General features: G+C 43.9%; 1 protein-coding gene across 3 annotated transcripts in view; it reads left to right on the forward strand.

Annotated features, from left to right (window-relative positions):
- atg2b (autophagy related 2B) overlaps positions 1 to 23,968 on the forward strand; it is a 115,500-nt gene that overhangs the window by 58,640 nt on the left and 32,892 nt on the right. For all 3 annotated transcript variants that reach the window (XM_043696875.2, XM_043696877.2, XM_043696876.2), the window contains exons 22-32: positions 8,221 to 8,426; positions 8,598 to 8,678; positions 13,849 to 13,955; positions 16,687 to 16,779; positions 16,866 to 16,936; positions 18,146 to 18,222; positions 18,317 to 18,481; positions 19,696 to 19,846; positions 20,335 to 20,543; positions 21,378 to 21,604; positions 23,235 to 23,367. In XM_043696875.2, the coding sequence (XP_043552810.2) occupies positions 8,221 to 8,426; positions 8,598 to 8,678; positions 13,849 to 13,955; positions 16,687 to 16,779; positions 16,866 to 16,936; positions 18,146 to 18,222; positions 18,317 to 18,481; positions 19,696 to 19,846; positions 20,335 to 20,543; positions 21,378 to 21,604; positions 23,235 to 23,367 (1,520 nt within the window). The remainder of the gene's footprint in view (positions 1 to 8,220; positions 8,427 to 8,597; positions 8,679 to 13,848; positions 13,956 to 16,686; positions 16,780 to 16,865; positions 16,937 to 18,145; positions 18,223 to 18,316; positions 18,482 to 19,695; positions 19,847 to 20,334; positions 20,544 to 21,377; positions 21,605 to 23,234; positions 23,368 to 23,968) is intronic.

The following is a 23,968-nucleotide window of genomic DNA, read 5'->3' on the forward strand; positions in this document are numbered from 1 at the left end:
CCTAAGCACAAAATGCTGTCAGTTTAGTTTTTAATTAATCAAAATAAACAAAGATCAAAAAACCAATAAACCATTTACTTACAAAACAAACTTCAAAAAACTTGAAACACAAGATAATATATACTCCCATTAATCCCAAAGAAACCTCCTTTTTAGATCTCAAAAATATGTTGTTCAGTACTCAAAAGCATCCTTGTAAAATACTTAGAAAACAGAATCTCTTTCTGTGACATCAATTGGCTTAATTTGACTGTGACTTCAACCTCCAGCCTGGAAAATCGAACGACGTTTTCCTGGAGTTGTTATACACTTGACAGTAAAATGTTCTCAGCTTCAAATAACCTCTTCAGGATTTTATCCAAACTCTTCTGGCATGGCAGTATTCGTAAACCCCTAACTTTGTTCTGTCTCCTTCCTTTTTCTGAAGCACTGTTTTATACTCCATCTTTATTCAAAAACGTCTGTAGAACTGGCCTGACTTGAAAATTTAAAAAATCTTTCCCTAGCTGTGGATACTTCCGCTGATCTTAAAATAAATAATTCCTGACCTTCCAGAGCTTGTTTACCTTCTTTGGTCATAAAATTCTCCCAGTCTGCACAAAACCCTATTATTCTTGAAGCTGATGCCCTCCAGCTGTTTTAAAAGAACTTACCATGGTTACAGTACATCAATACTTGGAAGTTAATCATTAAACTCTTCAAGCACAGAATAAAACATATCTCTAATTTGAAAATCAAAACCTAAAATAAATGATACTAAAAATACAAGATACTAAAATCACATAACACTATCCATGTACGTTTAACAAAATAGCAGAAACATTTATTGTACAAAAAAAGTTTTTGTATCTGAAAAAGAATTGAAACAGACTTGTTGCAAAACAGCAGGAAAAAAAAGCAAACCTTTTACCCTTGACAACTTTACAGATTCTTAAATCTCAGTAAAGAGTCACACTATATCCACTTTAAAGCTCATTGTTCAGTTGGCAGAACTAAATCAATTTCTTTTTGGCTAATTTCTGGGTTTTGTTTTATCAAATTTCTATTTTGAGATTCTTAAATTGTTAACACTGCTCATATAGTGTTTAACATAGGTTCCTTAAATGTATGTCACAGTGGCTGACCTTGTGGATGGTTTTGGATACTGGACTCCTATCGGTAAACAACTGCAGTCGTCTTTTCTCTTCTACATTACTTTCTAGTGGACTGAGTTATTCAGCTCAAGGATTTTAAAGATCCTAATTAAATGCATGTAAACAAATCTTCAGACAAGCTGGTGTACATACAACCAATGTAGTGTACAAAATCCCATGCAAGGACTGCACAAAACACTACATAGGACAAACAGGAAGACAGCTAATGATCCGCATCCATGAACACCAACTAGCCACGAAACGACATGACCAGCTACCCTTAGTAGCCACACACAGATGACAAGCAACATGAATTCAATTGGGACAACACTACTATTATAGGACAAGCCAAACAGAGAACAGCCAGGGAATTCCTAGAGGCATGGCACTCATCCACATATTCAATCAATAAGCACATCGACCTGGACCCAATATACCGACCACTGCAGCGGACAGCTCGGACTGACAACCGGAAGCGGCAGATTCAAACCACTACAAATGCTGGAGGAAAGATCACAGAAGCGCTTCACAGGAGGCTCCCAAGCACTGAGGATGTCACCTAGACAGGGGACAAAACGTCTGCAACACAAATACCCAGCTTGGCGAACAGAACCACAACAATATTTTAATATGAATACCATAAAAATACAAATCAAACTTAAACCCATATACTGTTCTTGCACTTTAGAACCAAAGTTTCGAAATTATAACAATATATCATAAATCTTCATCCTAGTAAGCACATTTCTCCTTTTCTCCTTTCACAATAGGTGAGCTTAGACAGTCTCCATCTAGAATCCTAGCTAATGTAGTACTGACCAGGTTTCAAAAATATACTTTATTCATAAAAGATATCTTTATTATATATAATCACAAATGCAGTTCAGTTCTGTACAATATATATCAAGGAAGCAAACAAACATTGGAGTTTGACTCTATTCAAAGAAACTAAAGACATCTCTTACACATACAAAACAATATTTACATGCATTTCAGCCACTAGGAGTGTCTGATGACTGAACAAACCCCTTTTAACCTCAGCAGACAAACCTCAGACACTGGTCTTTCCCCACTGCAACTTGGCAGCAGCTGCCCAAGCTTTAGTGCATCCCTCAGCATATAGTCCTGGACCATAGAATGTGCTAATCTGGAACACTCAGTCGATGTCAACTCCTTGTTCATCTATCCAGAACTCCTTGACATGGGGTATTCTTCAGGAGAATCGACGTTTCAGGCATAAGCCCTTCTTCAGGAATGAGGAGGGTGTGCCAAGCAGGCTAAGATAAAAGGTATGGAGGAGGGACTTGGGGGAGGAGCGTTGGGAATACGATAGATGGAAGGAGATTAAGGTGAGGTGATAGGCCGGAGAGGGGGTGGGGGCAGAGAGGTTGGGAAGAAGATTGCAGGTCAAGAAGGCGGTGCTGAGTCTGAGGGCTGGGACTGAGAAAAGGTGGGGGGAGGGGAAATGAGGAAGCTGGAGAAATCCGCATTCATCCCCTGTGGCTGGAGGGTTCCTAGGCGGAAGATGAGATGTCGTGTTGTCCTTGGCGGAGTGGGAGGGGGAGTTAAAGTGTTCTGCCAAGGGGCAGTTGGGTTGGTTGGTGCGGGTGTCCCAGAGGTGTTCTCTGAAAAGTTCCACAAGTAGGCGGCCTGTCTCCGCAATGTATAGGAGGCCACATCGGGTGCCGCGGATGCAGTAAATGATGTGTGTGGAGGTGCAGGTGAATTTCTGACGGATATGGAAGGATCCCTTGGGGCCTTCGTCATTTCCGCCACCTCCAAACAGACCCCACCACCAAGGATACATTTCCCTCCCCACCCCTATCAGTGTTCCAGAAAGACCACTCCCTCCGCGACTCCCTCGTCACATCCACCAACCCAACCTCCACTCCCGGCACCTTCCCCTGCAACCGCATGAAATGCAAAACTTGCGCCCACACCTCCCCCCTAACTTCCATCCAAGGCTCCAAGGGATCCTTCCATATCTGTCAGAAATTCACCTGCACCTCCACACACATCACTTACTGCATCCGCTGCACCGATGTGGCCCCCTATACATTGGGGAGAAAGGCGCCTACTTGCGGAACGTTCCAGAGAACACCTCTGGGACACCCAGACCAACCAACCCAACCGCCCTGTGGCTCAACACTTTAAACTCCTCCTCCCACCCCACCAAGGACATGCAGGTCCTTGGACTCCTCCATCGCCAGACCATGGCAACACGCGCCTGGAGGAAGAGCGCCTCATCTTCTGCCTAGGAACCCTCCAACCACAAGGGATGAATGCAGATTTCTCCAGCTTTCTCATTTCCCCTCTTCCCCCCTCCTCCCCCGCACCTTTTCTCAGTCCCAAACCTCGGACTCAGCACCGCCTTCTTGACCTGCAATCTTCTTCCCGACCTCTCAGTCCCCACCCCCTCTCCGGCCTATCACCCTCACCTTAACCTCCTTCCACCTATCGTATTCCCAACGCCCCTCCCCCAAGTCCCTCCTCCCTACCTTTTATCTTAGCCTGCTTGGCACACCCTCCTCATTCCTGAAGAAGGGCTTATGCCCGAAACGTCGATTCTCCTGTTCCTTTGATGCTGCCTGACTTGCTGCACTTTTCCAGCAACACATTTTTAAGCTCTGATCTCCAGCATCTGCAGTCCTCATTTTCTCCTATGGGGTATTCTTCCCCAATGAACTCATCTTAACAACTTCAACTGCTTACCTTGCTGCCATTTCTAAAAAGGAATGACTGCTCATTTCAATGTAAGAAAATGTTGATTATGGAATTGATTTGTGACATTCCAACATAAAGTTGTGTGAAAATGAAGGGACCTGGAAAAGTTACCTGTGCATGCTGTTTGTTGTGGTGTTCAGATGTAAACATAGGAGGTTTAGTTAGTAAGTTTGCAGATGACTTCAAAATTAGTGGTGTAGTCGACAGTGAAGAAGGTTATCTCGGAGTACAATGATCAGAGGGGCCATTGGGCTGAGGAGTGGCAGGTGGAGTTTAATTTAGATAAATGTGAGATATTGCATTTTGGTAAGGCACACCAGGGCAGGAATTAATGGGAGGGCCCTCGAGAGTGTTGCCGAACAAACAGACCTAGTGGTTACAGGTTCACAGTTCTGTGAAAATGGAGGCACAGGTAGACAGGGTAGTGAAGAAGACGTTTGGCACGCTTGTCTTCATTGTTCAGAACATTGTGCACAGGAGTTGGGATGTCATAGTTAAGAGTGCGGTGCTGGAAAACTCTCGCCTCTAATCTCCAGCATCTGCAGTCCTCACTTTCTCCCAGTTTGGATTGTCATGCTGCGGCTGTACAGGACATAGTGACCAACGACATAGGTAGAAAGAGGGGCAGGGATGTAAGTCAGGATTTCAGGGAGCTAGGATGGAAGCTGAGACCAAGAACAAACAGAGTTGTTATCTCTGGATTGTTACTCGTGCCACGTAAAGTGAGGCGAAGAACAGGGAGAGATATCAGCTGAACACGTGGCTGCAGGAATGGTGCAGGAGGGAAGGTTTCAGATATATGGATAATTGGGGTTAATTCTGGGGAATGTTGGACCCCTACTAACAATACGGTCTTCACTTGAACCAGAGGGATACTAATATCCTGGGTGGGAAATTTGCTGATGCTATTCGGGTGGGTTTAAACTAGCTCAGCAGGGGGATGGGAACCTGAGGTGTAGTTCCAGTTCAGAGCAGGATGAGAGTAGGGAGGGAATGGACAGGATTTCATGGTCACAGGAATGTGTTGGCAGACAGCAAGCTGGTTTGAAGTGTGTCTACTTCAATGCCAGGAGTATTTGGAATAAGGTAGGTGAGCTTGCAGCATGGATAGGTACCTGGGACATCGATGTTGTGGCCATTTCAGAGACATGGGTAGAGCAAAGTCAGCAATGGATGTTGCAGGTTCCAGGGTTTAGATCTTTCATTAAGATCGGGGAAGGTGGTAAAAGAGGGGGAGGTGTAACTTTGATCGTCTAGGACGGTATAACAGTGGCTGATAGAACATTTGACAAGGACTTGTCTAGTGAGGTGGTATGGGCTGAGGTTAGAAACAGGAAAAGAGAGGTCACACTGCTGTGAATTTTTTATAGGCCTCTGCAGAGTTCCAGGGATGTGGAGGAGAGGATTGGCAAAACGATACTGGGTAGGAGTGAAAGGAACATGGTGGTCATTATGAGGGATTTTAACTTCCCCAACATTGACTAGAAATGCTATAACTCTAGTACACGGATGGATCCGTTTTGTCCAATGTGTGCAGGAGGGTTTCCTGACACAGTATGTCAAAGGACCGACAAGAGGGGAGCCCACACTGGATCTGGTACTCGGTAATGAACCAGGCCAGGTGTTTGATTTAGTGGTAGGTGAACACTTTGGAGAGAGTGACCATAGTTCAGTTATGTTTAGTTTAGCGATAGAAAGGGATAGGTAAATGCCACAGGAGTTATAGATGGGGGAAGGGCAATTATAATGCGATTAAGCAAGACTTAGGAGGCATAGAATGGGGCAGCAAAATGGAGGGGATGGGGACAATCGAAATGTGGAGCTGGTTTAAGGAACAGATATTGCGTGTCATTGGTAGGTATGTCCCTGTCAGGCAAGGAGGAAATGATAATGTAAGGGAACCATGGTTTACGAAAGAAATTGTAAATCTTGTTAGGCGGAAGAGGGAGACTTATGTGACATTGAGGCGAGATGGTTCAGATGAAGCGAGGAAAGCTACAGAGTAGCTAGGAAGGATTTAAGACAGAGTTAAGAAGAGCAAGGAGGGGACATGAGCAGTCTTTCGCAGGTAGAATAAAGGAGAACCCTAAAGCTTTGTGTAGGTATGTGAGGAATAAAAGAATGACTAAAGTTGGAATAGGGCCTATCAAAGACAGAAGTGGCCAGTTGTGTGTGGACTCTGTGGAGATCGGAGAGATGCAAAACGACCATTTCTCAATCAGTTTGCAGTCAGGAAAAGGAGAATATTGTAAAGGAGAAAACTGAGATACGGGCTATTAGACTTGAAAGGATTGAAGCTAGTAAGGAGGAGGTGTTATCAATTCGAGAAGGTGTGAAAATAGATAAGTCCCCTGGGCTGGATGAGATTTTTCCGAGAATTCTCTGGGAAGCTAGGAAGGAGATTGCAGAGGCTTTAGCCTTGATCGTTGAGTCGTCATTGTCTACAGGTTTAATACAGAGGACTAGATGATTGCAAATGCTGTGCTCTTGTTCAAGAAGGGCAGTAGAGATGACCAAGGTAATTATAGACCAGTGAGCCTTACGTCTCTTGTAGGAAAAGGTTTGGAAAGGATTATAAGAAATAGGATTTATAATCATCTAGCAAGCAACGATTTGATTCTTCAAGGGCAGGTCGTGTTTCGCAAACCTCATTGAGTTTTTTGAGGAGGTGACCATGAGGGTAGGGCAGTTGATGTAGTGTACATGGACTTCAGTAAAGCCTTTGATAAGATTCCACATGGTAGGCTACAGGAGAAAATACAGAGGCATGGGATTGAAGGTGATTTAGCAGTTTGGATTAGAAACTGGCTTTCTGTAAGAAGGCAACGAATGGTAGTTGATGGAAAATATTCAGCCTAGAGTCCGGTTACTTGTGGTGTGCCCCAAGGATCTGTTTTGCACCATTGCTGTTTGTCGTTTTTATAAACTACTTGGACGCAGGCATAAGTGGATGGGTTAGTAAAAGACTAAAGTCGGTGGAGTGGTGGACAGTGTGGAAGAATGTTGCCGGTTGCAGGGAGACTTGGATAACTGCAGAACTGGGCCGAAAGGTGGCTAATGGAGTTCATTGCAGATAAATGTGAGGTGATTCACTTTGGGAAGAATAACAGGAAGGCAGAATACTGGATCAGTGGAAAGACTCTTGGTAGTGTGGATGTGCAGAAGGATCTTGGTTTTATTGGTAGAGGGATTGAGTTCTGGAGCCGTGATGTCATGCTGAAACTGTACAAAACACGAGTGTGGCTGCACTTGGAATATTGTGTGCAGTTCTGGTCGCCCCATTATAGGAAGGATGTGGAAAATTGGAAAAGGGGCAGAGGAGATTTACCAGGATGTTACCTGGTCTGAAGCGAAGGTCTTATGAGGAAAGGCTGAGAGACTTGTGTCTGTTCTCATTGGACAGAAGAAGGCTAAGAGAGGATCTAATAGAGACATATAAGATGATCAGCGGATTAAGTAGGGTGGACAGTGAAAGTCTTTTTCCTAGGATGATGATGTCAGCTTGTACAAGGGGGCAAATTGAGGGGTGATAGATTTAAGACAGATGTCAGAGGCAGGTTCTTCATTCAGAGAGTGGTAAGGGCGTGGAATTCCAAGCCTGCCAATATAGTTAACTCAGCCACATTAGGGGCATTTAAACAGTCCTTAGATAAGCACATGGATGATGATAATGGGATAGTGCAGGGTGATGGGCTTAGATTAGTTCACAGGTTGGCGCAACATCGGGGGCCAAAGGACCTGTTCTGCGCTGTATTGTCCTATATTCTATGTTCTATCGGCAAGGCCACCTTTACAATACTATGTACAGTTCTGGTCACCCTTTTGTTAGAGATTAATAAACTCATGAGGGGCTTGGATAGGGTGAATAGCCAAGGTCTGTTTCCCCTGGTGGGGAAGTCTGAAACGAGAGGGCATAGGTTTAAGGTGAAGGGGGAAAGATTTAAAAATGACCTGATGGGTATCTTTTTCCATGCAGAGGGTGATGGGTGTAACGAGTGAGCTACCAGAGGAATGGATGGAGTGGACAAGCCAGGCAGCACAAGGTGTTGCTTTCTCCACCTCCTGATGCTTGCCTTGCTATGTTCTTCCAGCCTCCTGCTTGTCTACTTTGGATTCTAACATTTGCAGGGTTGTTTTTGTCTCTGAGGAAGGGGTGGGGGCAGGTCCAATTACAATATTTAAAAGGCACCTAGATGGGGATATGAATACGAATTGTTTAGAGAGATATGGGCCAAGTGCTGGCAAATGGGAGTAGGTCAGATTGGGGTTCTGATCTGCAAAGATGAGTTGGACCGAAGGGTGTGTATGACTCTGACAGTCTAGTTCTGTTTTTTTTCCCATCCTATCCTCTGGTCCATTGCAGGAGTAGTTGAGGATGTATGTGCCCCTGGTGATATAAAGCTCCCCAGCAAGTCTCTGCCTCCTTGGGTTGAACCTACCATCTACAAGTCTGAGGAGGGTGCTCTGACCAAGCAGGCTGCTGCACCAGTGGGAGTTGGTGTAGAAAGTCCAAACATGCTCTCCATCGCAGTGAAAGTACATCACAACAGAAATGAGAGCAACATGAAGGTAACTTTTATGGTAATTTTTGTTTGTTGGCGCTACTGTGTAGTGTCTTGCGATATTTCACGGCATTAAAAAAACCATATTAATGCAGACTGTTCAAGGAGAAGAGGGTAAACATCAAAGTGGGCAGTTTTCAGTTGACATTGATGTATTTTCCTCTCCCTCTTGTTTCAGGAGATCCTGGTGGCTGTCGGGTTGCGTGGGGCCACCCTCCAGCATCGCAATGTGCCTCCAGGGCAGAGTTGGTATGAGCAGGTTAGCTTCACATCAGTCATCTCTGGGAGGGCTGAAGGCTGCCTGGTAACACACAGATTCTGAAAGAACTGTTTGAGAGTGAAAGCATCAGATGTGGGAAGTTAATTTGTACACAACTAATTTGTACACATTTTATGCATATGTGAGAAACATGAGAATGACGAGAACGAGGGTAGGTCCGATCAAGTACAGTAGTGGGAGACTGTGTATTGAGTCGGAAGAGATAGGAGAGGTCTTGAATGAGTACTTCAGTGTTTACAAATGAGAGGGACCGTATTGTTGAAGAGGACAGTATGAAATGGACTGGTAAGCTAGAAGAGATACTTGTTAGGAAGGAAGATGTGTTGGGCATTTTGAAAAACTTGAGGATAGACAAGTCCCCCGGGCCTGACGGGATATATCCTAGGATTATGTGGGAAGCAAGAGAGGAAATTGCAGAGCCGTTGGCAATGATCTTTTCGTCTTCACTGTCAACAGGAGTGGTACCAGGGGACTGGAGAGTGGCGAATGTTGTGCCCCTATTCAAAAAAGGGAATAGGGATAACCCCGGGAATTACAGGCCAGTTAGTCTTACTTCGGTGGTAGGCAAAGTAATGGAAAGGGTACTGAGGGATAGGATTTATGAGTATCTGGAAAGACACTGCTTGATTAGGGACAGCCAGCACGGATTTGTGAGGGGTAGGTCTTGCCTTACAAGTCTTATTGAATTCTTTGAGGAGGTGACCAAGCATGTGGATGAGGGTAGAGCAGTGGATGTAGTGTACATGGATTTTAGTAAGGCATTTGATAAGGTTCCCCATGGTAGGCTCATGCGGAAAGTCAGGAGGCATTGGATAGAGGGAAATTTGGCCAGTTGGATAGAGAACTGGCTAACCGGTCAAAGTCAGAGAGTGGTGGTTGGTGGTAAATATTCAGCCTGGTGCTCAGTTACAAGTGAAGTTCTGCAGGGATCAGTTCTGGGTCCTCTGCTGTTTGTAATTTTTGTTAATGACTTGGAAGAGGGAGTCGAAGGGTGGGTCAGTAAATTTGCAGATGATACGAAGATTGGTGGAGTTGTGGATAGTGAGGAGGGCTGTTGTTGGCTGCAAAGGGACTTAGATATGATGCAGAGCTGGGCTGAGGAGTGGCAGATGGAGTTCAACCCTGTCAAGTGTGAGGTTGTCCATTTTGGAAGGATAAATAAGAATGTGGAATACAGGGTTAATGGTAGGGTTCTTAGTAAGGTGGAGGAGCAGAGGGATCTTGGGGTCTATGTTCATAGATCTTTGAAAGTTGCCACTCAGGTGGATAGAGCTTGTATGAAGGCCTATGGTGTGTTAGCGTTCATTAGCAGAGGGATTGAATTCAAGAGTCGTGAAGTGATGTTGCAGCTATACAGGACCTTGGTTAGGCCACATTTGGAGTACTGTGTGCAGTTCTGGTCGCCTCACTTTAGGAAAGATGTGGAAGCTTTGGAGAGGGTGCAGAGAAGATTTACCAGGATGTTGCCTGGAATGGAGAATAGGTCGTACGAGGATAGGTTGAGATTGCTAGGCCTTTTCTCGTTGGAACGGCGAAGGATGAGGGGTGACTTGATAGAAGTTTATAAGATGATCAGAGGAATAGATAGAGTAGACAGTCAGAGACTTTTTCCCCAGGTACAACAGAGTGTTACAAGGGGACATAAATTTAAGATGAAGGGTGGAAGGTATAGGGGACATGTCAGGGGTAGGTTCTTTACCCAGAGAGTGGTGGGGGCATGGAATGCGCTGCCTGTGGGAGTGGCAGAGTCAGAATCATTGGTGACCTTTAAGCGGCAATTGGATAGGTACATGGATAGGTGCTTAAGCTAGGACAAATGTTCGGCACAACATCGTGGGCCGAAGGGCCTGTTCTGTGCTGTATTGTTCTATGTTCTACAAGGGCTGTTACTCTCCAGAATATGCGCACAAGCTGTAACTTACATTAGAAGTCCTTTTGTATGTTGTAAGAGCTAAGACACCTTGAGTGTATTTTGGGGAATAGCAATAGCCAAACAAGCTGTGGTTCTGTTCGCCGAGCTGGAAGTGTTTGTTGCAAACATTTCGTCCCCTGTCTAGGTGACATCCTCAGTGCTTGGGAGCCTCCTGTGAAGCACTTCTGTGGTGTTTCCTCCGGCATTTATAGTGGCCTGTCCCTGCCGCTTCCGGTTGTCAGTTTCAGCTGTCCGCTGTAGTGGCCGGTATATTGGGTCCAGGTCTATGTGTTTGTTGATGGAGTTTGTGGATGAGTGCCATGCTTCTAGGAATTCCCTGGCTGTTCTTTGTTTCGCTTGCCCTATAATGGTAGTGTTGTCCCAGTCAAATTCATGTTGCTTGTCGTCTGCGTGTGTGGCTACTAGGGATAGCTGGTCGTGTCGTTTCGTGGCTAGTTGGTGTTCGTGGATGCGGCTTGTTAGCTGTCTTCCTGTTTGTCCTATATAGTGTTTTGTGCAGTCATTGCATGGGATTTTGTACAGCGAAACAAAGAACAGCCAGGGAATTCCTAGAAGCATGGCACTCATCCACAAACTCCATCAACAAACACATAGACCTGGACCCAATATACTGGCCACTACAGCGGACAGCTGAAACTGACAACCGGAAGCGGCAGGGACAGGCCACTATAAATGCTGGAGGAAACACCACAGAAGCGCTTCACAGGAGGCTCCCAAGCACTGAGGATGTCACCTAGACAGGGGATGAAACGTTTGCAACAAAAACTTCCAGCTCGGCAAACAGAACCACAGCAACGAGCACCAGAGCTACAAATCTTCTCACAAACTTTGAGTAGCCAAACAAGTTTGCATTCTGCACAGTGCACCCTGTGCAACAATTTTGTGTTGTGTTTACTTGGAAAAACAGAGAAGATTTAAGAGCCTTGGCTTTTATTGTTTCCTAAGGCATTGAAATAAATTTACAGAATGTTACAGTGCAGGTGGATGCCAGTTCAGTCCATCATGCCTGTACCAGTTTCATTACCTAGTGTCAGTTACCTCCCTTTTCCCTATGTCCCTGAACATGTTTTTACGCAGTAATCATCCAGTGCCCCTCTTGAATGTGGCAACGATATGGAGGTCAAAACCCTCTGTAAATTAAAACCAAACACCCAGAAAAGCTCACCTCATAATCTGTAAAATATGTGAGTGAAGGAGAACTCCTTAATTTCCACTATTTAAAGGAAAATAACAATTTATTTTCCTCATTGATAGTGAACACTAAACAAAACTATTAATAAACTGAACACTCTTTCCCCTAATGAACAACTATCCCTATTGAAACAGTATGCTGTTTCAATAACACAATTATTAAACATTGCATTAACTTAATCTCAAGTCCACACAGTGCCGTATGCTGTCTTACTTCTCGCCTTCCAATTCTGCTGTCTTCTTCCTGGGATATCATCTTTTTATTGCGAGTATTTTCTTACAGGAAAAGGTACCTTTTGATAGATAGTGCCTTCTGATTTCTTTGACACCTTTTCATATTAGATGGGCAATTAGCTCTATAGCAGTTACTCTGACCAATTTTCAAAATGCCCTAGTTTTATACCCCCCCCTCCCATATTGTTTCCTCTCATTGGTCTGATGTTGTCAAAACAATAAATTCAAGTTCAATTGGGTTTTAGTATCATGGTGGCTCAGTGGTTAGCACTGCTGCCTCACCGCGCCAGGGACCCAGGTACGATTCCTGCCTTGAGTGACTGTCTCTGTGGAGTTTGCGCATGCTCCCCGTGTCTCGTGGGTTTCCTCCGGGTGCTCTGGTTTCCTCCCATAGTCCAAAGATGTGCAGGTCAGGTGAATTAGTCAAACTAAATTGCCCATGGTCAGGGGTGAATATGGGGAATGGGTGGGTTACTCTTCGGAGGGTTAGTATGGACTTGTTGGGCCGAAGGGCCTGTTTCCATACTGTAGGGAATCTAATCTAATCAAATTTGAATTGTTGCCAAAACAGTAACCAAAACTCAGGTACCCATTTAACAGCCAATTGTTACATGTATCTGTTTTGGAACAGCCCGTCTCTTAGCTGTTCTGTTCTACAGCTGTGGCTTTATTTTAACTTTATTTTAAAGTTTCAGAAAAACACTTTCTATCTTAAAAGTGAATGCATACTCTTTCGACTTTGTAATGTCTCAGTTGAACCTGCCATTACCATACTTCCAGACAGTGCATTCCAGATCCTAACTACTTGCTGTGTGAAAAAAAGTTGTTTCTCACATTGCTCTTGCTTGGTTTGCAAATCATTTTAAATAAATGCCTTGTCATTCTTGTTTCTTTTACAGGCAGAAACAGCTTCTCCCTTTCTAATCTATCGAGCTCTTTCATGATTTTGAAAACTTAATCAAATCTCCTCCTTTCCCAGGAGAACAGTCCCGCATTCTTCAGCACTAAGATTTCTCATTTCTGAAACCATTCTTGTAAATCACTCTGCACCCTCTGCGATTCATTGAATTCCTTCCAACAATGGTGCCCACTGTACACAGTACTCCAGCTGAGGTCTAACAATTGTCTTACACGAGTTCAACATCACCTCCTTGTTCTTATACTCTATATTCCTCCTTTGTCATTCGGGTGGATCATGGCTGATCTTTGCCTTGACGCCTTTTTCCCACACTATCCTCCTGTCCCTTAGAGTTTTCAAATATTACATGATAGCTCTGTAGGGCAAATTTGAATGTATTTCTGCTATCTATTTCACTAGCTTCACATGTTGTAAAAAATCTCTCGCTAGGACCTCTTATTTTGGAAGAGTATTGATGTCCCAGTATTTCCCAGATTTGTCAAAACACAGAAGGAAGTGCAAGTATCCTGTTTCTGCCAGTGCTACTCTGACACTCCAAACAAGTATAGAATTAGCGTCTGCCAACTTGCAGCTGGCTTCTACTCAGCACTTGGCCAGAAGGAAGCATCAGCAACAGGAACTCAGAATACCAGAAAGAAAATAACCTCGTACTGATGCTGTATTTGTCAACACTTTACAATGAGGATGTTCCTTTGGTTCATGAACCCAACTAGTTCTGATCTGATTAAACCATTCAGTTGTATTTGAGAAGGAGCTGCATGTAAACTTGACATTGTGTTGTTAATTTAACCTTGTGACCATGCTAGATTTATATTGGCTTCAGAACCTGTTAATGTTGTTGGATTCATTGCTGCCTTCCTCCCTCCCTACAGTTTGTGGATTTTCTGAATATTGCTGATGAACCAGTTTTGGGTTATGCTCATCCAGCAAATGAAACTACCTTTCACCTGCATCTCTGGAGCTGTGCCCTGGACTACAGGTAAACAACTTCTAAGGACAAGGTTTCTCACCATTTATTCTGTTGAATACATCAATTAGGGGATATACAACAAGATTTAATGCAGAATAAAGCCTTCACATTATTACATCAAACACTCCAGGATAAGACACAGCGTGGGGTTAAATAGAACATAGAAAATTACAGGTAAAAACAATGACTGCAGATGCTGGAAACCAGATTCTGGAATAGTGGTGCTGGAAGAGCACAGCAGTTCAGGCAGCATCCGAGGAGCAATAAAATCGACGTTTCGGGCAAAAGCCCTTCATCAGGAATAAAGGCAGAGAGCCTGAAGGGTGGAGAGATAAGTGAGAGGGGGTGGGGGTGGGGAGAAAGTAGCATAGAGTACAATAGGTGAGTGGGGGAGGGGATGAAGGTGATAGGTCGGGGGGGAGGGTGGAGTGGATAGGTGGAAAAGAAGATAGGCAGGTAGGACAAGTCATGGGGACAGTGCTGAGCTGGAAGTTTGGAACTGGGGTGAGGTGGGGGAAGGGGAAATGAGGAAGCTGTTGAAGTCCACATTGATGCCCTGGGGTTGAAGTGTTCCGAGGAGGAAGATGAGGCGTTCTTCCTCCAGGCGTCTGGTGGTGAGGGAGCGGCGGTGAAGGAGGCCCAGGACCTTCATGTCCTCGGCAGAGTGGGAGGGGGAGTTGAAATGTTGGGCCAGAGGGCGGTGTGGTTGATTGGTGCGGGTGTCCCGGAGATGTCCCCTAAAGCGCTCTGCTAGGAGGCGTCCAGTCTCCCCAATGTAGAGGAGACCGCATCAGGAGCAATGGATACAATATCATTTATTCTGCCCACAATGTTATGCCAAGGATTATTACTAATCTAAAATAAAATAACCTAACCTATGCACCCCTCAATTCACTGCTTTCCATGTGCATGTCCAGCAGTCGCTTAAATGTCCCGAATGACTCTCTTTCACCACCACTGCTGGTAACGCATTCCATGCATTCACAACTCTCTGCGTAAAGAACCTACCCGTGACGTCTCCTCTATACCTTCCTCCTAATATCTTAAAACTGTGACCCCATGTGCCAGTCAATCCTGTCCTGGGGAAAAGTCTCTGGCTATTGACTCTATCCATGCCTCTCATTACCTTGTGTACCTCGATCAGGTCACCTGTCTTCCTCCTTCTTCTCTCCAGAGAGAAAATTCTGAGCTTTAGTCAACCTCACTTCGTAAGGCAAGCCCTCCACTCCAGGCAACATCCTGGTAAACCTTCTTTGCACCCTCTCCAAAGCATCTGTATCTTTCCTATTACGTAGTGACCAGAAGTGGATACAATATTCCATGTGTGGTCTCACCAGGGTCTTGTAGAGCTGCAGCAAAACCTTGCGGCTCTTAAACTCAATCCCCCTGTTAATGAAAACCAAAACACCATGTGCTTTCTTAACAACCCTATCCACTTGGGTGGCAACTTTGAGGGATCTATGCACTTGAACACCAAGATCCCTCTGTTCCTCCACACTGCCAAGAATCCTGTCTTTAATCCTATATTCAGCATTCAGATTCAACCTTCCAAAATACTTCACTTCACATTTATCCAGGTTGAACTCCATCTGCCATTTCTCAGCCTAGCTCTGCATCTTGTCTATGTCGTGCTGCAGCCTGCAATAGCCCTCAATACTATCAACTCCAACTTTTGTGTCACCGGCAGATTTACTAACCCACCCCTCAACCTCCTCATTTAAGTCATTTATAAAAACTACAAAGAGCAGAGGCCCAAGAACAGAGATCTGAAGGACCCCACTCAACACTGTCCTCCAGGCAGTATACTTTCCATCTACAACCACTCTCTGCCTTCTGTCAGCCAGCCAATTCTGAATCCAGACAGCCAAATCTCCCTGTATCCCATACTTCCTGACTTTATGAATGAGCCTACCATGAGGACCCTTATCAAATGCCTTGCTGAAGTAATACAGCATAAAACTTTGTACTGCCTCCATCAACCCCTTCACAGAGATAGGGACAGCACGTGGTTAGAATACAGAGTAAAGCTCCCTTTACACTGTCCCCATTAAACACTCTCTGGGTAGGTACAACATTGGATTAGATACTGAATAAAGCTCTCTTTGTAATGCACTGGCAAACGTGTGACACTAGTTAGGGTTAGGGTTCCTGTAAGTTGCTGCACAATCCTCAGTAAAACTGCTGCATGTCCATTAATTCCATCATCATTGATTGCACTTGAGGGTGTATCCTGGTAACCATTTGTACTGAGTAGGAAAATCTGGTAAGAAAGAGTGATGTCAGTTTTAGCCAGTTATACCTCTGAAGAGGCTGCCTCAGCAACCTGAATAAGCCCTTCCTGAAGAAGGGCTTATGCCCGAAACGTCGATTCTCCTGTTCCCTGGATGCTGCCTGACCTGCTGCGCTTTTCCAGCAACACATTTTCAGCTCTGCCTCAGCAAAGGCTTATCAGGTTCCCTGTCCCAAGAGTAAGGCCTGGAGCTGGATCACTCTTGTACTCAGAATTTCAGGTGGTTGTTCTTTTGGAATTGATCAGCTGAAGTTTCAAACGATGGACACGGCTGAAGCTGAATGGGTAGGAAAGAAAATAAGGTAGTTGATGTCATGCGGGAGTTTGAAGGTTATGAAAGGAGAATGAATGGTTGATACGTTCCACTGTTTTGAAGACCAGAGAAAGAATGAATTGGAGTAGCTGATGTAGTTAACACCTAAAATGTGTATGCTTCTGTCTGTTTTTCAGGCCACAATATTTACCAGTTAGAGCACTAGTCACTGTTGAAACCTTTACAATATCCAGTAACATTGTTCTGGACAAGTATTGCTCCACTCTCAGGTAATGACTGACTCCTTCAAGATTACATAACCACTTTCTCTTTCTGCAAATTATCTATTTGTAATAAACTCTCTTGCATTTTCCAGAATTATTATTGATGATGCTGCATTGTACTTGTCTGAAAAATGTCATCTATCTGCAGTAAATTTAAAGAAAGGTGAGATTGCAATTATATCTAGCTTTAAAGGGGATATGTTCAGTTATGTAAGATATTAAAGGGAAGGGTTCTTCAGAGAGGAGGGGGACCTGTTCCCCAGTGAGAATCCATTTTCTCAGGACACCGTAAGACCATAACATATCAGAGCATAATCAGGCCATTTGGCCCATCCAGTCTATTCCACGATTCGATTATGGCTGATATGTTTCTCAAATCTATTCTTCTGCCTTCTCCATGTAACATGTAATTCCCTCACCAATCAAGAACCTATCTAATTCTGTCTTGTATACAGTCAATGACTTGTCCTCAACAGCCCTCTGTGGCAATGCATTCCACAGGTGAAATTTCTCCTTATTTCAGTTCTAAAGGGTCTTCCCTTCACTCTGAGGCTCTGCCCTCATGTTCTAGTATCTCCTGCGAGTAGAAACATCTTCTCCACTTCCACTCTATCCAGGCCTCTCAATATTCTATACATTTAAATGAGATCTCCCCTCATCCTTCTAAACTCGAGAGTCCTCAGTTGCTCCTCATATAACAAGCCCTTCATCCCCAGGATCATTCTTGTAAACGTCCTCTGGACCCCCTCCAACACCAGCACGTTCTACCTTAGATACAGGGCCCAAAACTGCTCTCAGTATTCCAAATGTGGTTGGACCAAAGCCTTATACAGCCTCAGCAGTACATCTCTGCTCTTGTATTCTAGCCCTCTTGAAATGAATGCTAACATTGATTTGCCTTCCTAGCTGCCAATTGAACCTGCATGTTAACCTTAAGAGAATCCTGAATTAGAACTCCCAGATGTCTCTGTGCTTCAGATTTCCAAGCTTTTCCCAATTCAGAAAATAGTCTATGCCTCTATTCTTTCTATCAAAGTGCATAACCTCACACTTTGCCAGATTGTGTTCTATCTGCAACTTCTTTGCCCACTCTCCTAGCATGTACAAGTCCTTCTGCAGCCTCCCCACTTCCTCAGTACTTTCTGTCCGTCCGTCTATTTTTGTGCCATCTGTAAATTTAGCAACAGTGATCTCAGTTCCTTCGTCCATATCATTAACATATAACCTGAATAGTCGTGAAGACCACAGGGAATTTGGTTGCTGTTAGATTTTTGTTGACTTTTGCAGCTTTTTATTGGCTGACTGTCAATATGTTACTATGAAAGACAAAATCTGTTCACCAGGTTCAGTCAGTCCAAATTATTTATTCCAGATTACGTGCGTGTCCTGGACATGGGGTTACTGGAATTCCAAATAACTGCATCAAAGCAGACTGCAGAAGCAGAGAGGGTGAGGGAGATTTTAGGCATTTTGGTTGTTACTGTGTCAGATTGTTCATACTTATTGGGTTCTCCAATGAACTTTACCGCTTTGTCAATTTCAGCCCCGGTTTGAGCTTCGATGCGCAAGTGACGTCATCCATATCCGGACGTGTTCTGATTCTTGTGCTGCCCTTATGAATCTCATCCAGTATGTGGCGAGTTACGGCGACCTACATCCACCTTGCAAATTCCAGGCCGCTGCAGGAACAGCAGCTCAGAGAAGCAGGGTAATCAAAATATATTTACAATAATTTATTTTCAATGCTGTCATGGGGTTTGGCATTGCTGGCTATGCCAGGATGAATTGCCCATCCCTCTTCAAGATTTTGAGAAAGCTGGCTTATTCACAGGAATCTAGCTGATATTGTTATGATGGACAAGTCAGGTCCCAGGCTGAAACCTGCTTTGATAAATTAGAATTTGTTTTGGTTTTGTATTGCCCATTCCTGGTTGCCCTTGAGAAGATGGTGGTGAGCTGCCTTCTTGAACTGTGACACTGGTGTAGGTCCCCAGTGCTATTAGGGAGGAAGTTCCAGCATTTTGACCAAGCATCAATGAAGGAGCAGTGATATACTTCCAAATCAGGATGATGCATGACTTGGAGGGAAACCTGCAACTGGTAGTGTTCCCATGTATCAGCCGCCCTTGTCCTTCTTGGTGGAAGCAGTCATGAGTTTGGAAGGTGCTGTCTAAGGTACCTTGGTGAATTTCTACAGTGCATCTTGTAGATGGTACACACTGCTGCTACTGAGTGTTGGTGGTAGAGGGAGTGAATGTTGACTGCAGTCATCAGTGAAAATCTCCACTTTTGGCATTACTCTAAGGAACTCCTGCAGGGTATCCTGGACGTCAGATGAGTGATATCCAACCAGAGGAGAGTTTTCCCTGACTCCCTCTGACTCTAGCAGAAAGTGAGGACTGCAGATGCTGGAGATCAGAGTTGAGAGTGGGGTGATGGAAAAGCACAGCAGGTCAGGCAGCATCTGAGGAGCAGGAGAACCAATATTTTGCTCAGAACTTTTGGTGCCACACTTGGCCAAAAGCAACCTTGTTGTCAAAGACTGCCTCTTTCACCTCATTTCTGGAATTCAGCTCTTTTAAACAAAGGAGTCAGGAGCTGAGTGACTGTGACCTAGTTCAAACTGGGTGTCAGTGAGCAGGTCCAGTTTGTGCGTGTGTGTATAGCCATAGAGCCATGATAGAATGATAACAGAGTTATTGATTAATTACAGTGATCAAGTATATAACAGATCCAGACACAAGAGGCGGAAACCTCCAGTCAGGCCAAGGTTTGGGAACCTCAAATCCACAGTCACTTGTTCTCTTTCACTGCCCTCATCCCCCAACTGTAAACCACACTTGCCCCATTTCACGTTGATCTCAGTAAACCTTTGTCATTCTGTTGCCTGATGGATTAACCGTAGCAATGTCTCCTACTCAGGCTGGTTCAGGTGACAGTGCTCCCTGCCGAACCTCCGGCCTTGCTGAAGCCGAGCAGAAGCTCTTACGGGACCTGATGATCGATGCGATGGAAGAGATGGATATCGCACCGTCTTCGCCTCCTACTACTCAAGCCTCACAGCACTCAAATGGTGAGTGGAGAAGGCAGAAGGGTCAAATGAAAAGCTGCAAGTGCTAACCATTAAACAGGAAGAGGCGCTGAGTTTAGTCAGCTGTAAACTGATATCTTTTATGATGCTCCTTATAGCCTACTTCTTTCACCTGGTCTCTTTATAACATCTTCCAACCTGCAAACTCTTGAAATCTCTCTGTTCCTCCAATTCTGATCTGTTGTATATCCTCAAGTAGCTAAGTGTGCAGTCACCTGTCCTTGCTCTGCAATTTCCTTCCTAAGCCCCTCTACCTCTCACCTCTTAAAACTGGCCTCACGGATAGTTACCTATCCTCCTATCTCCTCACATAACTGTGCCAAACTTTGTTAAAAATATGTCATATCTTGTTTTACTGTTTTAAACATGATCATTTGAAACAAAGATCAACCATCTTCTTTTGACCTTTTCTGTTACCTTTCAAAGTAACACAAGAATGATGAGTTTAATTGGTCTTTCTCGACCTTTAGGGATCTACGATGACCTCATTCACGAGCGTGAGCCAGCTCGGTCTGACCTGTTTCTGTTCCCCGATGAGAGTGGAAGTTCTTCACAAGAACACAGCCCAAGTTCCACCATGATCTTCCCGGAACACCATGCAGTCTACCCCACCTTCCCCAGCGAGCAACCCGAGAGTGAGGATTTCTGTATCCTGGAGGCACCAAAAATGGCGATCATGGTAAGTGCTGAAAGGGAAAAAAGAATCGCTGTGAGGAGCTTCTAATGTTTAAAGGAAGATCTAAAGAATGCTGCCAGACTGCAGGGTTTCTGCAGCAATTTCTGTTTTTGCTTGTTTCAGATTTCCAGCATCCACAGTTCTTCCTTTTATACATATTTGTGGATGTTAGTACATTATATAGGTTGCCACAGCTCAGGAAAACTACTCACTATCACCTACTTAAGGCCAATTAAGAATGGACAACAGAAATGCTGACATAGCCAACTCACACCTCGTGAGCAAATGTTTAAAACAAGCGGCTGCTGCAGTTCTTCATATTTACCTAGTAGTGGTGATGTTTTAAAAATGCTTAATTTCCTGTCCAGCCCTTTGCAACATCCTGAACTCATCGAAATACAAGTCTTTCCTAACTGAGATCAGTAGCGGAAGTGCTGCACCTCAGGGTGAGTGAGGGACTGGAATCAATATTAGTACTCATGTTGCTGATGACCATCAAGTAACTCCAGCTGAAATTTATTTTATTCAAACATGGAACATGGGTGTTGCTGGCTGGGCCAGCTCTTAGTGCCTGTCTTAGTTACCCTTGAGAAGGTGGGGGTGAGCTGCCTTGAACCGCTGCAGTCCCTGTGATGTTGGTAGACCCACAATGCCCTTAGGGAGGGAGTTCCAGGACTTTGACTCAAAGACCCAGAAGGAATGGCAATATATTTCCAAGTCATGATGGTTGAGTGACTTGGAGGGGAACTTGCAGGTAGTGGGTTTTCCCATGTATCTGCTGTCCATCTAGATGAAAATGCCTGAAGTTTTTAAAGGAGTTATTTGTCTTTCTGGCAGAGAGAGACTGAGCCTGTCGTGAGGATGTTGAATTCCGGACCGATCCTCATCAAAGATGACTACTTCTCACAACCAGTGAAGAAGCTGGACACAAGCAAATCACCACTGCACCTTCCAGTCCCTGAGATCCGATATGTGGTGAAGGAGATCTCGGTTGTCTGGCACCTTTATGGAGGAAGGGACTTCGGAACTGCCCTGTCTGCACGTTCTCCTGTGAAAAGCATAACGTATGTCTTTTTATCATCGCTGTTGCTGATCGTGTTTAATGTATTAGTAGTTTCATGAAAGTCACAAAGGACCAATGTGTTTTAAGTTTTGTAATTATCATGTCCTCAAACTCCTATCAGCAGTGACAGGTCTGTACCCACTTGTCCTTCGACACTGAAAGTGATCTCTCTGAATTTTGAATTCCAGAACATTTTACAATAGTTAAATTATTTTAGATTATTTGCATAGTTGAAAGGATGAAACATACTGACTAGACTTAACCCAATCTTGAAATCCCAGTGGCAGGTCTAAAACATAACGGAAAATTAACAATCCAATCTGATATCAGGATCCAAATGACCAACATCAGTAAGACCTACCATGTTGAGTTCCCATAGCACCTGCCTAGCCAGTCCACATCATTAACATTCTGTTGATACCCAGTTAAAACCTTAATATCAGTCAGGCAATGGATTGTCCCCAGGTCAAGCTACAGTCCACATAGCAGCCATCATTGTGTCCATTGTAGATTGTATGATTTGTATATATTTTTAATATCATCTAAGTTTGGACTTTTGAATTCTGATTTAATGATGTGGCATTTTTCTGTTTCTGAAGAGTTTAATGATTAACTTGTCGGTATTTCTGTAGCCATAATAAATTTTTAAGAACCACTTGAAGGTGTCACTTTCAGAACTAATGTGTTTTATTTACTTTGGAAGAGTATGTGATGGAGCAAGATTTCTGTGAGAAACGTAAGGAATTTTATTAAAGCTTAAGGAAAACACCCATAGCTTGAAAAAGATATTTAGTTTTGGGCATGAAAATGGATATTTAAGGCAATGTCCCTGAGAAGTAAGGAATTCAGTAATAGTCTCAGACCTGACGTTTTTGGGTAAAACCCTGAAGTGGTTATTTGAAGTGGAGAACATTTGAACTCAGATATGTGAAAGTTCTAGGAAAATGCGACCTGATTTTTCAACATGGATATTGAAGTCACGCTTAAATTAAGCCTATTGAGGTGAGAGAAAGATTTTGCTTTCTACTTTGAGTACTGTTCAAGGGGTGCTTTTGGAATCCGTAAGGAAGTTTCTTTTTGGGATTAATGGGAGTAAATGTAACCGTCTTTAAGCAAGTCGTTTGGTTTATTCTGTTTTTTTTCTGTCTAGAAGTTTCTATTCTATTGTTTAAAACTAATTTGCAACATTGTGTGTTCATGTTGCAGTGAGGAACCACCTTGTTAAAACCAACAAGAAAAGAAACAAAAATTCTGATTTATCAAGCCAGATTTAACTCTACGATTTGACCTGTCCAAAAATAAGATCAGCTGGGATCAAAGCAGTGTCTTTCAAGATATAAAAGGAAATTAGTAATTAGCAAATTGTGTTGAGGCAACATATATTGAATGTACACTAATTCACTGCTGTTTAAGCATAGCTGCTTCCTGAAGGTTGAGGGAGATGGATTTGATTTGGAGTCCTGAAAGGAATTGGTTCAAGTTGGAGACTGAGTGTTAGTCTTAATTTTGTGAGGCAAAACTATGGTCTCCAAGTAGGACTGTTACACGATGCTTCCGTTTAAGTCATCGTTAATAAAGAACAAATATGCAATGATGCAAATTGAAGTACTTACTGGCTGGTTTCTTTGTAGACCTAAATCTGCTTCCAGCTCCTGTCAAGGCTCGCCATCTCAGTCGTCAGCCCGCCATGGCCGTTCTGCCCGGCGTATTCAGGGTGGACCAGGGAGGAATCATGATGTCCTGATGGAGATTCAGTTCAGCAAGGTAGAGATCAGTATCATTCAGTTTCTGACCTGTGAGTACCATACTTGGTGCTGCTGCTGCTATACTAACTGAATGTTTTGTGAAACACTTGCACATTGCATTGTGCTTCACATGAGAGCAAAAGCTTTCCATAATTCATTTCTTTTCTCCTTTCTTTGCCAGCTTTATCTTATTGTTAACAGATTGACATATTGCTGTCAATCCCCATGTGCCACCAACCCCCCCCCCCCCACCACCCCAAATTTGGCCTAACTAGTCTGTGAGACAGATAGTTACAAAGACTACATCAATATTAAAAACAGGTATCTCATTTGTTCTTTTCATAACCCCATGACATTTCAGTGTAGAAAGTTTTAAATATCTTTAAAAGATATTAACTCTTGTAATGTGGGAAACACAGCTGTGAATGTCAACCAAAGGAAGCTTCCACAACAGGTCCCAGTGTGATGTTGTGTGAGGGATAAATAGTGGTTCAGACTGGGGGTAACCTACCTGTCCTTCCAATAGTGACCATGGTACCTTTTACATTCTCCTGAGATAGCAGATATGGCCCTCATTTTAATACCTCATCTGAAAGATGGGGTTCCTCTGGAAGTACAGC

Source organism: Chiloscyllium plagiosum, unplaced genomic scaffold (assembly GCF_037043375.1).
Source record: "Chiloscyllium plagiosum isolate Xiang-an unplaced genomic scaffold, Cpla_swu_hap1 HiC_scaffold_8, whole genome shotgun sequence".
Classification (NCBI taxonomy): Eukaryota; Metazoa; Chordata; class Chondrichthyes; order Orectolobiformes; family Hemiscylliidae; genus Chiloscyllium; species Chiloscyllium plagiosum.